Source organism: Gracilinanus agilis, chromosome 2 (assembly GCF_016433145.1).
Source record: "Gracilinanus agilis isolate LMUSP501 chromosome 2, AgileGrace, whole genome shotgun sequence".
In the NCBI taxonomy this organism is placed as follows: Eukaryota; Metazoa; Chordata; class Mammalia; order Didelphimorphia; family Didelphidae; genus Gracilinanus; species Gracilinanus agilis.
This window is the reverse complement of record NC_058131.1, coordinates 44,033,439-44,049,940: the sequence shown is the minus strand read 5'-3', so window position 1 is coordinate 44,049,940 and position 16,502 is coordinate 44,033,439. Positions and strand designations below refer to the sequence as shown.

Here is a 16,502-nt window from a genome sequence, read left to right as displayed (position 1 = left end):
TTTTCTTATCGTTTCATCTTACGCATTTAAAAACATGGATCTTCCCCAGATTGGCACAGGGGCCCACAACACAAAAAAAGTGGAGTAGCCACAAGCACCAGGGTCTGTCCTGAAATGTGTCATGTCTCTGCATTCTTGGTTGTGGATTTCCTATGAGGTTTGGTGCTGCGACCCAACTGTTAATTCAGTTGTTGAATTACTGATGGACTTAGAACTTCAGGTCCCCTCTCTGAATTGGACAAGTCACTTCTGTGGACCTCATTTGTAAAATGAAAAGCTGAACTAGATGACGTCTGAGGTCTGGTTCCTGACCAGCAGAAGCCTCGCTTCTGATCCCCACACTGTCTCTTGGTTCCCACTGTCCAGGCATCGCTCCAGGGATGGCCTTTCGGAGCGCTTTGAGCTCTTCGTGATGAAGAAGGAAATATGCAATGCCTACACGGAGCTGAATGACCCTGTGCGGCAGCGGCAGCTTTTTGAAGAGCAGGCCAAGGTAGGGACGAGTGAGTGTGAGCAACACAACCTCCTCAGTTACACAAACTGTAGCCCTTGCCGAGTACTCTTCCCTTTGTGCCTATACCAGAAGCTCAGCAAATAGCCGTGGGTCTGTTCTAAGGAGACACGTATGGAAATAAAGACCTTGATGGACAGACCATTAGGACGTGAGGGGCAGCTTGGAATCCCTGGAAGCAGTCCTGCTAAATCCCAGGCTCTCTGCTCTGTAGGCGTCATTCTGTTTGGATTTCTTCCATGCATGTGTCTAGAAGTTATAGGGAAACTTTGTTCTGGGATACAGTCTGATTGTTGAGAGTTCCCTAGAATGGTGGGCCACCCGAGCACTGTGCAGATGGGTACTAAAATGTATATGCAGCTTGTCATCGATAGGCTCACGATTTTTTCTCTAATTAGGCCAAAGCTGCGGGTGATGATGAGGCCATGATTATGGATGACAGTTTCTGTACTGCCCTAGAGTATGGGCTCCCACCAACAGCTGGCTGGGGGCTGGGCATTGACAGACTCGCCATGCTTCTTACAGACTCCAGTAATATTAAGGTAAATAATTGGCCTTCCCCATCTCCTAGTAGAGGACAGATTTTCTGGGGGGTTTTTTCCCCCTCACTTGAGGCTTAAGAAATATTAAGTTCTCTATTTCCCCAGTTAATAAAGAAGCAGAATTAATGCAAGAAAAAGTCTGTCTGGGAGGTCCTAGGTCCAAATCCGACCTCAGACACTTCCCAGCTGTGTGACCCTGGGCAAGCCACTTGACCCCCATTGCCCACCCTAACCACTCTTCCACCTAGGAGCCAATACATAGAAGTTAAGGGTTTTTTTTAAAAAGGAAAAAGAAAAGAAAAAGTCTGTCCTTTCCATCTATTTTGTGACATTTTCTGATTTGGGATGGTGCAGTCCCCCTAGAGTAACAGCTAAAGGCAAAAAGGAAACCATGTTATCTTTGCTCTTTGTCTGGTATCCACTGGGCACTTCCCTTCAAAGTCCTCTAATTCCTGATTCCTATTCAGAAAGAGAACAATTTTAACGTGGAAGAGTGGCATTAGAAGAGTTTACACACAGCTTCATATGTACGGACATATTTCTCTCTTGCAGGAGGTTCTTCTCTTTCCTGCCATGAAACCAGAAAACAAAAAGGTGAATCCAACAAATAATGCTCTTTCAGAAGACCCATCAGTTGTCACCTTCAGCTAGACAGTAACCTGTGTGTCTTGGCCAACTTTTCTGACTATCATTTGTTCAACTTCTGCAACACAGTCCATTCACCAAGCAAATATTAAGCATTTAGGCTGTTCCAGGAATTGTGGTGGCTGCTGGGGGTACAAGGACAAGAATGAAGCTGACCCTTTTCTCAGGGAGAAACTCCAGGGTCCCGCTCTGCCACTTGACATGTTACTGAAATAAGACAGCACCATGAGGACAGCTGGCTGCATCTTGTTCCCAGTCAATCATACCAGTCTCACTGTTCTACTTCATTTCCCCTTAACCTTGGAATACCTCCATTCAGCCAAATCTATACTCTAGCAGGGGTGGCTGCTTTCTTAAACTTTACTTGGGACCCAGTGCTGGCAGTGCTCAGAAAATGGACCTTTTTACTGTAAAGAGCCATTTGGAGAGTGAAATGCTACCATATTGAGATTCTTTCAGAAAATCAGGAACCATCCAACAGGAGGATATAGCATGGTTGGAGAGATGACAGGATTTGGAGGCTCCTGGTTGTGGATACCCTGTCAGCTCCTTACAATGGGAGAGTCTCTGGTAAGTAACCCTCCTCTAGGAATCATGGTCTTCAAATGGGAAATGAAGGGATCGTCCTCAAGCACTCATTCCAGCTCAATCCAGTTAATTTCAGCAAGACATTCTTGAGCACCTATTCTATAGGCTGAGGCTAAGCACAAGAAAACACTTTCTGGTGGAACTGGCCCCTGGGCTGGACCTGGAAGAAGTCTTGGGATCTGAGAGGCAGGGGTCAGAGGGAGTCTGGCCCAGAGATAGGGATCAGCTGGCAAAGATCTAGGGGCAGGAAATGAAATGCCAAGTTTGGAGGAATGGCTAGCAGACAGATTTGATCAGCTGCCTGATAGAAAGGCACCTACTTTTGTTTTTTAAACCCTTTCTGTCTTAGTAACAACTCTAAGACAAAAGGGCAAGGGTAAGGCAAATGGGGTTAAGTGATTTTCCCAGAGTCACACAGCAAGGAAGTATCTGAGGCCAGATTTGAATCTAGGCCCTTCTGACTCCAGGCCTGGCTCTCTATCCACTGAGCTACCTGGCTGCCCCAAGGTAGTTTTAAGCATTTTAGTGTGTTTAACATTTTTCCCACCACTGATGACACATTTTTTTCTCATTGATGTATCTGTTAAATCAGCAGATACGTCATTTTACATTTTAATTGACTCAATTTTAGTGACTCAGTAGGATTCATGGTAGGATAAAGGTTTTTTTTTAACATGTTTTAATAAATTTTGTTTCTCAAATTCATAATCCTGGGCCTTAGAATTAGAAGGGCCTTGATGATAATCTAGTCCAACTCTTACCTGAAATGAGAATTCCCATCATAGCATACCCAACAAATGATCTTCTACTGTTGTGAGGAAGATTAATTTAGTATTAGTGTTGGATCTAGCAGGAAGGGCTGGAGGATTCCAAGATGGAATAAAGGAGCAGGAAGTGGGGCTTGGACTCTGAGGGAGACTCCATTAGTGGTTGGGGACATAACTGTTGCTAACCCTGGGAGATCTCAGAGTTAGGGAAAAACTGCATCCAAATTCCCTGGGATCCTGAGAGGTGGAGGCTTTCAGCAGTGGACAACAGACCTGCAGAGCAGCACCAAGTGGGGAAGTGGTTTGTGATCTGGTGGACAGCATTGCAAACTCACTCTCCCTACCTGGGTACCTTGGATCACCTGTCCTAGTGGAGCTGGTTCTTGGCATCCAGTGACCATCCTTGGATTTACCGTGAGACCCCAAATGAAAGCCATCCTCAGACCCTTTAGCTGAGCTGACCAAACCTGGCTGGAACCAGGTTTGGAGGAGCCTCCCTGTGACTTCAGTACTGCTTCCTTTGGGCCCTGTCTGGCTTAGGTCAATAGAATAGTGTAGCCAAGTCCTTCCCTGCCCCTGTGGTTTGCCCTTAGGTTGTAAGTATAGAATCCCTTATTCCCATCCTTTTTTATTGTTTCCCTCAATTAAACTGTTATAAACTTTTACCTGTTACCTGCTGGTCCCATAGGCCCTAGCCTAGGAGGGCTGAGTGACTATTGGCCTAACTGCCATTCCTGTGACAGTTAACAGCTTGGCAGTAAACCCTGGTCTCCCTATCCTGGTTGGTCCTGTCTCTCCTTCAACCCAGTGTGAACCCACAAAGCATTTAGTTACAAATAGTAATAATAGTTAACATCCCTTGTGCCTCACCATTACACTACCCTCTGCTTGCAGACGTGTAAGGTGCAGGGAACCTAGCAGTGCTAAGGAAGAGCCCATCTTATTTCTGGACAGCCTTCACTATTAGGAATCTTTTCCTGAGACCAGACCTAAATTGTGTGACTTCCTAGTTATGCTCTCTAGATCCAGACAGAATAAGTCAGATCCCTCTTTCATAGGGCAGAGCTTCAGATACTTCACATCATGTCTCTAAGTCTTCTCTAGGCTAGCCTCCTGCCATTTCTTGAAGCCCTTCTCATGGCATGCACTTCAGTCTCATTGTCCTAGTTGGATTTCTCTGGTTACTCTTCCAGTTTACTCATTTGTCTTGTACTGAGGCACCTCGAATGCAGCACAGTGCTGCAGATAGGGTCTGACGAGGGCAGAGGACTCCCCTCACCTCCTTGTTCCTGGTCTGCTTCTCATTGCAACCCCAGACAAATGAGCTATCTAGCTGCCATATCAATACACGCTGACTCCCCCAGTTTGCAGTCCATTGACTCCTATGTCTTTTTCAGCCAAATTACTTTCTCCCAGGCTTCTCCCATTTTCTACATGTGAAGCCGAGGGGGATTCTGAGCTGACCTTTCTGGCTGAGCTAGCACAGGGCCCAACTCTTTGAAGTGAGCCCTTCTCCGTGTACCATGTTGATGGATTGGTGACTAAAAGGAATATCTAAAACATTCTCCAGGGTGTGGTTAAACTCAGGAATGCAGAGGAATAGGAGTTCACTTGCAGCACACAGGAATGAGTACCTGGAAGATTGTCAGATAGAAAAAATCAGAGAAAGAATTTGAGGAAGATTCCGTGCAGAATTTCACAAACATTGTGTATTCTGTCAGGCTAGGCAAGTCAGCCACTGATAAATTAGCCACATAGCATCACTGTAACCAAGGATGTTTCTGTGTGTGGAGTTATAGCAGTAGATATGTTGTTTGAATGACCCAGAGTTTTTGTCCGAATCCTCTTCTCTAAAGTCTCTCCCTTCCCTCCTTGCATAAGTATTCAGTGGAGAATGCCAACTTTGGTTTAGCCAAGAAATGTATGCTATCAGAAAGGTAGGAATGAAGGGAGAACAAAAACAAGAGTTTATTAAGCTCCTGCTATGTCAGGCACTGTGCAAATTTTATCTTTTGATCCTCAGAACAACCTTGTGAATGAGGGGCTGTTATTATATCCTTTCTTATAATTGAAGAAACTGAGGCAAATAGCAGTCAAGAAACTTGCCCAAGGTCACACAGCTAGTAACTATTTGAGACTGGATTTGAACTCAGGCCTTCCTGATTCTAGACCCAGGGCTCTGTGTACTGTGGCACCACTTAGCTGCCAAGAGAAGAGAAGAGGTTTTAATTAATTAGGAGCTCATAAGTTTTCTAGGATGAAGGATGTTTTACCCCAAAAGAAAGGCTATCTGAAGAGGCTGAGATTTGAAATAGTTTAGGGACCTGACTTAGTGGATATATTGTTGACCTCAGAATCAGAAAGAATCTCTTTTGAATCCAGCCTTAGATTCTCACTAGCTAAGTCACCTTCCTTCTCTGACCCTTAATTTCCACCTCTCTAAGTGGGAATAATAATAGCATCCGCCTCACAGAATTATTATAAGGATTATATGAGATAATATAATTAGAGTGCTTTGAAAACTTAAAATGCATAAAGGAAGAAAGCTATGCCCCAAATAGGAAAATGTATTCTTTCCTTATATAAAGGAGGTATTTATGAAAACATGTTTTTTTTAGGTGAAGGAGATTTTACTAGATAAACCTGGATAGTGGATATAACCTAGTCAGGAGAAAGTTTTGGTTTTGGAGTAAAGAATATAGCACTAGTTGTATGAGAATTAAAATAAAAAGATAGTCCAGTATACTTTCAGAAGGAGGACATCTCCAGAGTAACATGCCTGAGGTAAAGAAAAAGTCACAATAAAAATACTGAATAGGAAGTCCTCAGTGTCAAATCCTATTTGTAAATGAACATTAGAAACTGAAAGAGCTCTAAAAAAATGCTTTGCTAGTGCTTTCCTAGCTCTTAGGCCTGGATGGTATTCTTATGAGGCCAGACCAACCATCATAAACATGTGTAACTCACCTCTGGGTGTAAAAGGGAAAAGGGGGTTTGGGGTGGATATATTCATATTTAAAGGTGCGGTTGTCAAGAATTGAATAAATATCAATTCTAAAATGATTTTAGTAATTTATTTACAAAATATAAGAGAGAGCAAAAGTAGAGAGATGAGAAGAGGGTAGAGTAAGAGATCCAAAGATCTAGACTATGCACTCAATCCCTGGCTGTATTCTGGCAGGGCTCCAGAGGTCCCAGCCAGAGAGCCTAAAGAGGCTTAGCCATGAGGGCTTCTCCCAATCAAGGGACCTTCCAGGCTAAGGTAGTCAGCCTTCTTCACTTGCCATGTGTAGTTCCAAGGGAAAGATTTAAGAGCAGCCTCACCAAGGTCTCAGGGTCCCAGCTAAGTGTTCCTTCAGGTCCAGCCCCAGCCCGAAGAGAACTGAACTGAACTAACTGGAAGTTGTCACTCTCTCTTAAAGGGGCTTCTTTTGTGTCACTTCCTGTGGCCTCCTCTTAGTTTATGTGCCCAATCACAACAGATGCTTTTTTTAGGACTGCCCTGGTGGCAGTCAGTACATTTTGATTCCTCACCCACTCCAGCACTGGTGGGTCACAGACCTCCCAACTTGTGATTAGATTAAGGATGGGCAGGGCAGATTGAGAGGGCCTCTGGCTCTTACCAGCCCTTCAGAGCTCAGACCTTCTGGTAGGAGCCAGAGGCTGAGGATACCGCTGAGCTCCAAGTTCTTCTGGCTCTTAAATTAGTCAACTCGGTGCTCCTTAGCCTAGAATTTACGGCCACGTCAGCCAAGACATTGGTAGACAAGTGGGTCCTTTACGCTCTCCAGGACTGACCATCAGTGAAACAACTGCACGGAAGCAGACGAGCCCAGGAGCTCGAGGGGGCATCGAGTGAGAAGTTAGGTCTGAAGAGATTCTGTGTCTCCTGCCCCCCACTTGGGGCCCAGCCAGTCTGCCCAAAGCTAGGGGTGCAGAGGAGGAGGAAGCTCTAGTCTCCCGATTCCTCCCTTCAGCTCCCGGCCTTCTCTGACACAGCGGGAGCTGGAAGCCAGGGGCCCTTGTAGCCTTTGCTCTCTTGGCCACTGGCTGATCTCGCCCTGAAAAACACCAGCCCGGGCTTACCTTCATCATTTGTTTTATCCTCCGTATGTGCTGCGGAAGCCTTTCCAGAAATGCTTGCTGAATTCATTACATGTCATCTAATCTTAACTAGGTCCTTCTGTACAACAGCATTTTTACCCATCCATCGACCTTATCCACTGCGGGTGGAAAGTGCACGGGACCACCATCAGCAAGACCCGAGTTCAAATGTGACTTTGGACCCTTCCTCGCTGTGTGACCCTGGCAAGTCACTTCTGTTGGCCAAGAGCGTCTGCCTCCCAGGCTTGTTGGGAGGGTCAAAGAAGAGAATATTTGTAGCTCGCTTTGCAAACCCTAAGGGCTATGGAAATGCCCCCATTATTCTAAACCTCCTCCCTTCTGCCCCCACTCCCACGCCATGGAGGACCAGGAGGACCCAGAGCAGGAACTCCAGCGCCCCTTAGCCTCCTCTGTGCGCCTGCCTCCCCTCCGGGGAAGGTTCTGGAAGCTAAGGCGCGGGTGCGAGTAGAGCCTGAGACAGGCTTGATTCATTAACTCTTGGGAACATGTTAGTTCACAAAGTGAGGCATCCCCAAACTGGATTTGTCTTTTGATTTCCTGTAAAGAGATTATAAAGAGAAAACAATTGTATTTCAAAAAATAAAATGTGGTGCTTGTGGATGGAAGTTGTCTGTGTCCGCGGTGTTCCCTCCTGTGGAAGGCTCCGTTCGCATCCCGTCCCTCGTGCTTTGGTAGAACGTGACAGGGAGTGTTTTTTCCCTGCGGGTTGAGTGGCATTTATGCACGGCCTCTTGTAGCCTGGGAAGTGTGTGGCGAGCCGTAACCGTGTTGGGGCGGCTCTACGGAGAGCGGGGCGTTCAGTCAGGGCGGCGCACAGGGTGAGCCTCGGAACCGAGAGCTCTAGCTCTGAGGAAGCCCATCTAGCTCAGTCGGCGCCCGGCGCCCAGTCTGGGAAACATCGTGGCCATCCCTGGAGGTCAGCTGGAAGGTTTCATTTCCCAAACCCTGCCCGAACCAGAGCCCGGTCAGGCGCTGAGGCCCGGTGTGCAACCCTGAAACCCGGAACACCGGAAAGGGTCCCCGGGGCGCCGTGAGAGGCAGCGTCTGCACCGGGCGGCTGGTGGCTCAGCCTCAGCGTCTCCTGCCGGCTTCGGCTCGTCCCCTTCCTCAGATGCCTTATCCTTTAGCCTGCCCCTCTGCCGCCCCAGCCTGTGTCCCGGCATTCTGGGGAGCAGAGCTGCACCGGGCGGACGCCCTGCCGCTGAGGGAGGGAGGGGTCAGGGAGCAATGATGGCCAGAGGCCCTTCGGGCTGAAGGAGCGAGCGAGCACCCCAGAGGACCGCGAGGCTGTGGAAATGGCGGGCCTGTAGATTACACAAGCGCAGGCATTCAGACCCACAAATAACGTCACCCCAGGCCGGTGGGAAGCCCGAAGCCCCATCGGCTTGTCCTGTGGATATGGGGGCCGAGCGGCTCCCGAGGACCGTCAAGTCAGAAAGGTGGAGCAGAGCAGATTCTGCGCACATTCCTGCAGCCCCGAAGCCTCGTGGCCCCGCGTGCCAGCGGGGCTCGCTCAGGAAGGCGTCTGGGTGCTGGCTCCAGACTGGCCCCCTACCCGGAGGAGCCAGAGCTCGGCCTAGACGGGCGCAGCCCCCGCCCCTCTCGCTTCTTCCCGCTTCTACCGGAGCTGGGAAGTTGGAAAAAAACGATGGTGACGGCTGACTGCCACGCCAGAAAGAAAAATCGCCTTGGCTCGTTTTCCAGAAGAACTGTACGGGATGTCCAAGAAGAGGTGCGCTCTCAAACGTCTCCCCTTTCCCCCCGGCATTCTGTGAGGAGCTGGCCGGTGCCTGGCCCCAGCCTTATCTGCCCCCACTTCCCTTTCCCTGGCGCTTTCCTCCTTCCTGGCTCCTCTGAATTCCGCCCTAATCCTGCCTTCCTGAACCCCGCCTAAAGGCTCATTTTTGTCTTTCCGCATCACCTCCTCCTTCCCCATGTAGCCTATGAATATGTCCTGGTCCTCAGGCCCTACGACTTAGCCTAGCTTCCACACCCCCCAATGGAGAAGTGAAGCGAAGTATGGCCCGTTTCTCCCCCCAAACTTAGCTCATTCTGGTTTGTGTTCTTATGACGTAAGCCACCGGGAAAGAGTGATGTCACAAAGGAAGTCAGCATGCCACAGCCTCACACCGGAAGGAGAGATTCTGGTGGTAGCTAAGAATCTGCTCAAGACAACATCTCTAACTCGGTCACATAGCAGGAGTTCTTCCTGGTTAGTGTACAAAAGTAAAAGGCAAAATAGTTTTTGGTAACTCCTGGCTCAGAATCCATAGCCCCGAGGACTCTGGCCCTGGAAATAGCTGGACTTGATTCATTCCTATTCCTGTCCTATAATTCAATTCCCTTGAAAGTTTCTGAGGCTATCCAGACAAGGAAGTCAAGTCAATAGGACTTCATGTCCCACCTCCTAGGTGGCGGGCACTATTACCCTTAATCACTGGCATTATAAAGAAAAGCAAAAGTAATTCCTCTCCTCAAAGGGCTCACATTGTAATGAGAAAGACAATGTGCACACAAGAGGATAGATTTTGTATAAATGGAAGGTAATCCCAGAAGGATACAAGGAATAAGGGAGACCAGGAAAGGCTTCTTGTATTAGGTGGAATTTTAGCTGAGACTTGAAAAAGTCCTGAGAGTCAGAGGGTGGCTGGGGAACCCAGAAGGTTGAGATGAGGAGGGAGAGCATTCCAGGCTGGAGGAACAGCCAGGAAAAATGCCACGTGGAGATGGGAGCAAAAGAGCCCATACCGTATCACAGAGAATGGAAAGGACAGGAAAGGTTCAGATGAGAACAGTCAGAGGACCCCTGCAGCCCCCCGTGTGTTGATTTATTAAGCAATGAATACCAATTGCCCAACAAATTGGCTCAGTTGCCAATTTCCCTTCCTCAGTTTAGGTTAGACCCCAAATATAGGGGAAGACAGACTTTTAGACAGTAAAAACAATCAAGACCAATTAATTAAAAAAAGATATTTATGGGGGCAGCTGGGTAGCTCAGTGGAGTGAGAGTCAGGCCTAGAGACAGGAGGTCCTAGGTTCAAACCCGGCCTCAGCCACTTTCCAGCTGTGTGACCCTGGGCAAGTCACTTGACCCCCATTGCCCACCCTTACCAATCTTCCACCTATGAGACAATACACCAAAGTACAAGGGTTAAAAAAAAAAAGATATTTATAAAACATTAGGGGTTCTGATTTCTAGTTGTATGAAAGACTAAGGCCTGGGAGCAGTTTGGCTCATTGGATTGAGAGCCAGGCTTGGAGACTGGAGGTCCTGGGTTAAAACATGACCTCAGATACTTCCTAGCCGTTTGACCCTGGGCAAGTCACTTAACCCCCATTGCCTAGCCCTTACTGCTCTAAAACCTCAGAACCAGTGTAAAGTAATGATTCTAAGAAGATAAGGGTTAAAAAAAAAATTAAGGACTTTCCAAGTTGGGAGAGGAAGAGCAAACAGGTACAATTCCCTGAATTCAGGAAAAGAAGTTTCCCATTCTTTCCCAGGTATCTGTAAACAGTCAAAGGAACATGGAAACAATAACTGATTGATATAACAGACTGAAAAGTCCTTATCTCAATCTTTGGATCTGGCAGTGCTTCTCCTTAGTTATAGGAGGTAAAGACAGGTGGTCCAGTTTCCCTCCTATGCAGGCTAGGTTCAAGCAACACCATAAAGTTTGCTCTCAACTCCTACTAATAACTTTTCTCACTAAACAGAATCTAGACTGCACCCATAATTGAATAGAAAGGGAAATAAGCTAGCTCCAGAATTGAGTTATAAAATGGGGTCAGTGTGTTCATTCAATTTCCACAATTAACCATTTCCTTTCTGATCCCCTTAATTTTCTCAAACTTTCCCCCCCTTTTGATTTGGGGGAGTGCCCACTCCCCCCTATGGATCCCCAAATCTATAAGGTTTTTCTTATGTTCATAATCAGAATTGCTTATCAGGTTATGGATCAAACTACTTAAAGGCCTCACCATGGAACAGTTTTGAAAAGGGAGATTTACATGTCACTAAAGTAACCGAGAAAACTTAAACATATGAACATCATGGAGCAAAAAAAAAAAAAAACAAAACACTTATCACCTAATTGAATCGTTTAGTCCTGTTAGGAGCATTCCTTGGTCCAGTACCCTCAAAAGAATCTGTCCAGGGGAGAATCTGAAGGTATCTTATTGTTAGAAACTATTTTTTGTCCCCACCATCTTGAAAAAAACCTTAAACTTAGTCTAAACAAAAAAATACCCAATTCTAGGGCTGCCTTTCTAGGGGTAAACCTAAAATCCAGGGTCTATCTCTCCAAGGGCAGAACTAAAACTAAAATATTCCCAAACCCAAGAGCCCTTGTCAAGACTTAATGAAAAAAAAACCAAAAAATTAAAACTAAACTTGACCTTAGCTGAGAAGAAATATGGAGTACAAGAGACAGTGAAAAAGTCCCCCAGTGAAAGATTAACCAGGGAGCTCTAAGGAGTTTTTCTTGAAGGTTTGGGGCATGTTGAGTTTAAGATGTCTATTGGACAGCTAGTTCCAGATGTCCAGTTGAGAGTTGGAAATGTGAGATTGGAGGTCAGGAAAGACTTTGGTTGGATAAATTGACCTGAAGATCATTTGTATACAGAACATGAATACAGAACAAATTTCTTATGCCTAACCAATAAAGGAAATCTGAGCCCATAGTTAATATAACCCCTTTTGAGGACATCATCTTGCCTAAGGACTTAATGAGTCTGTCCAGCCTTAATGCTTTAAAAAAATTTTTTAGTTACAGATTATTGACTCAGTTAAGAGTTTTCTGTAAGTATGAAGATAAACAGCACTTTTTTGATACAGCCATCCTATTTTGTTGACAGTTTTGTTGAATAATGGAAAAGACTAAGGGAAAAGTTTTACATGTAGAGACTCAGTTCTGTCTCAGCCACTCCTGAGTCACACCAGCTCTTCCTTCTTGAAAGCCTTTTAGAAGACTGTTCTGACACTTACCAGAAGTATGGCCCTGGGTCAATGGATCATTTCACCTCCTCTGAATTTCAGTTTCCTCATCTATAAAATGGGGCTAATCCCTGTGCTTCATAGAATGATTCTGTGAGGTAGAAACTTTAAAATGCTTTATGAATGACTTCTTTTTCATTATTAAGATAACGCTGTATACAAGATAAAAACTAGCAAATGTTTGTTGAATTGAGCCATTGCATCTTGAAAGTGCCCCCACCCCATTTCCTGTTGGTTCCCCATCTGGCGTTTATTAAGATAATTGCACCAGAGCCTCACTGAGTGAGTGCTACAACCTTAAGGCTTGTTTTCTGCCTCTGGACACCAGAGCCATAACTAACATGGGCAACAGAGCACTGACCTAGGATGCCAAAGTTGACAGGAGGACTTACTCTAGTCTCACCATCTCCCGGTGGTCCTTCACTGGGAGGAAGGAGACACCAGGTTCTTTGCTGGTCAATTCTAGAATCATGAGATTCCAGTGGGCGGGTCATTGCTCTTTTAGACCAGGTATGGCACCAACCAGAAGGGGAGTATAGATTCTGGAATAATTTCAGGGATAAGTGACAAGAGGAGAAATGATCAGGATGATGTATAAAGTTCTTTAAACTCAAAGATTCCATGGGCTTACAATTTGTGTTATAGAAATGGAGGGATGGATAATAGAGGCTTTAGAAGATTGGATTGGATTTTGATGGGAGAGAAAGCACACTCTCACCCACAGCCTCTGTATAGGTGCTGCTAGCAAAAGGCTATGCCTCTCCTCTCCTGACAGGCTTGCTCAGCTGAGCCTGTCAGCTATCCCCTTATAACAGTTGCCAAGACAGGGAACCACTGAGAAGTTATATGTGTAGTTAACCTCTCTAGTTCCTCAGTCTGGGGTTGGAATAGTTATTGATAAGGGCTATTGATGTGCTGTTTGAATAACAGTGAAGATCTGACTGCATTATTGACTCCCCTTCCCAAAGGCTTGGATATATTGACCACTCAGGAAAGGTACTTGATAACAAACACTATATTTAAGTTTAGTTAGATGGAGTTAGGAACAAGGATAAAGACGGAGGATTTGGGAACCTTATTGCTAATAATCTAGTTATGATCAAGCTGTGGAGATTGCTAGATCAGGTAGAGACTGGAGGTTCTTCACTCTCTCACTAACTCTGGCCTGACTTGGCCAGAGCCAAGCCAAAGATTAGGGAAGATGATCTTTGATGACAGCATCACTGATCTCTCTCAGCTCTGTTGACAATGATGGTGATTGCCTTCTAGCTCTCTCAGTAAGACAGGTTGCAGGTACTAGCTTACCCTCCTTCGAGACCTCCCACCTCCCAAGTTCTGTTCCAGACTGAGCCCCATGTGCTGTGCCTGGTAGATATTTATAGGGTTGGCTCCAACAGACTTTTGCCCTGGCTCATGGCATCTGGGTACATTAGGAGGTGTTCAACTGCCAGTCTTGTCACTCATAGTTGGTGTCCATCTTGTCCCAGAAATCAATATAACACTTAAAACTGTGCCAACCCCAGGAACAAGACTCTCAGCCCAACATACTGTCCTCTGTAGAAGGCCTATTAGAGAAATAGGGTCAAAATAGGGCCTGTTATCTGGATTCCCTACGTGACCAATCCAGGCTGAGGCAATCTTTGTGTTTGGTCCTGGTCACCTGCACCCATTGCTTAAATCACTTTACTTAGTCCTTGATACAAGGACCTGCTATAAATTTAATTTTCCCTACATTTTTGCACATAAGACTTTGATATTTTCATTTCATTCACAAGTTAATTTTTTCTCTTTTATTTGGATTTTTAAAATTTAAAAATTTTTAAAATTTCTTTTGAACAATTGATTTACACAACCCCAAAACACTCAGCCATGTATCCTTAACTGATCTGGATGTTAGCCTTAACCCTCTTCAAGGGAGAATGTATATTTTATAACCTATAATGTAAAGTTTAAATTCTTTGGAGAGTAATTTCAGGATAAGAAATTTGCCACCTCCCTAGAATCCGGACGACAAACCTGTTTGGAAAAAGACACCATGAAGATACCTGCAGAGACCTACACTGCATCAAGAAGATCCAAAAATGAACTTTGGGGTGCAATTGATTGAACTATGGGGAGTTGAATGCATCTGTTTTGAATGTACACTAATTGGCTTTTTGTCAATGTGCCTAGCAATCATTTGATCATTGGTTTTATCCTCTTTTCTTTTTATCCCCAAATTTGTGTAACTTAAAAGTTAGTTATGTTTGCAAGAGCCTTCAGGGAGACCAACTTCCCTTTCACACACCCCAACATGTGGATGCCCTATTTTATTATTTATAGTTCTGTTTTGCTTTCCATTTATCATTAGATCACTCCGTTTTACAATAAGGCAAATTCAAGTTGAACTAAAATCTCTTCAATTTAAAACAAAAGAAAAAGATATTGAGAGCAATAAAGAGACACATGGTCGATTACCATAATCTATGAATCTGAACAGAACCTGCTGTAGTTTGTAAACTCTCTATAACTGATAGTTGTGACCACTCTCTATAACTCTTTTCAAAAAAAAAAATAATGGGGTATATGTAGAAGGCCGATTGGAGAAATAGGGTCAAAATAGGGCCTATTATCTGGATTCCCTATGTGACCAATCCAGGCTGAGGCAGTCTTTGTGTTTGGTCCTGGTCACCTGCACCCTGAAAAGCTCTGGTGCCAGCAGGTTGGTTAATCCAAAAACAACTTGACCCCTCCAGGAGGCTGTTGGGAGTCATTTAGAGAAATAGAGTCTGTAATAGATATTTTATCTGGATCCCATTACAAAATCATTGGCAAATAAAACTGTGTGTATGATTTTTTTCTGCACTGCATGTCAGGTTGCAGACCAAATGGGCCATCTAAGGTAAAAATCTGAGGCTCCTCTTTTGACTCATTTTCAGATCCCCACCTTTTCTCAATATTCTTATTAGAAAGCTTTGAGTCTTTAGCAGACCAGCAGCTACTGAGTTGACCTTTTTCTCCATGATAATTAAAAAGCCTGAACTCTAAAAATATATTACTTAGACAGTCAAGGCCGGACACAAACAAAGTTAGATTGGAACTTATCTGCCCAGGTGCAGTCCTGGACAGAACACAATTAGTAAAAATCTCTATGAAATATATTTCTGCTCCCAGAATTAACTTCTTACTAATTGGTGGTTGGAATTTGGCCCTTGCCCTTGTACCCATCTCTCTACTTTTTAGACTTTAATGGGTTGTGTATGATTTGTAACCCCTTCACAGCTGTGATTCTTTCTTTGTGTTCTTTGTTTGAAACCAGTATATAATAAAGTCAAAACTCCATGAGGTTGGAGCAGCTATGAGCTAAACAATTAGTCTGGCTGTTCTCACTTTCTGTTTCCTGTCTTTTCAATCCAACACCACTAAACGCCACTCAGGAACCCCAAAAATATAGATCTGGCTCTCTATATAACGTCGGGGCTTTTTGAGCAGTGTGAATACCCTTCCCCCCCAGCCAAAGCATTTCCCAAATTCAGGTGGGTAGGAGACTCATCCCCTGGTTTAGCTGCTGGCTCATGGAGAGGAGAACATGAGGGATCAGAGGTGAGTATCTTTGATCTTTGATCTTTTATCTTTACAACTTAAGACAAACAGAACACCATGGAGCACAGTGAATCAAAGGAAAGAACTCTTTTTTATTGCTATAACTAAGCACACCCTCAGGAAATGGGGAGTGAAAATTAGTAAAGAACAGCTCACTAAATTTCTTGATCTTATTCAAAACTGTAGCCTAGGGGTCAGCAAGGTATGGCTCTTTCTGCAGGAGCCATAAAGTCCATTTTTTTTTCAGGTGCTGTTACAGGAGCCGCACTGTGAGCACTGCACGGCTCTCACGAAATTACATTTAAAAAATGTGGTGTTTATGGCTCTCACGGCCAAAAAGGTTGCCGACCCCTGCTGTAGCCCATGAATTCCCTTAGAATTCTGGCAAAAAGTTGTTAAAGGAAATGCCTCTGATGATAGTGATGGAGAGAAGGAACCCTCAATGGGAACCTCTTCCCCTATAAAGTTCTTTTTTTTTTTTTAAACCCTTAACTTCTGTGTATTGACTTATAGGTGGAAGAGTGGTAAGGGTGGGCAATGGAGGTCAAGTGACTTGCCCAGGGTCACACAGCTGGGAAGTGTCTGAGGCCAGATTTGAACCTGGGACCTCCCGTCTCTAGGCCTGCCTCTCAATCCACTGAACTACCCAGCTGCTCCCCCTATAAAGTTTTAAAAGAAATTAAGATAGCCTGTACCTTATGGCCCCACCAATGACTAAGTTTAATCCAAGAATTCATCCTAGTTTAGCC

General features: G+C 45.0%; 1 protein-coding gene across 1 annotated transcript in view; it reads left to right on the top strand.

Annotated features, from left to right (window-relative positions):
* Positions 1-7,783, top strand: part of LOC123236732 (lysine--tRNA ligase-like) — a 29,329-nt gene extending 21,546 nt beyond the window's left edge. The window contains exons 13-16 of the mRNA XM_044663124.1: positions 367-493; positions 910-1,053; positions 1,606-2,268; positions 7,231-7,783. Of these exons, the coding sequence (XP_044519059.1) occupies positions 367-493; positions 910-1,053; positions 1,606-1,704 (370 nt within the window). The 3' untranslated portion in view covers positions 1,705-2,268; positions 7,231-7,783. The remainder of the gene's footprint in view (positions 1-366; positions 494-909; positions 1,054-1,605; positions 2,269-7,230) is intronic.
* Positions 7,784-16,502: the final 8,719 nt, after the last annotated feature.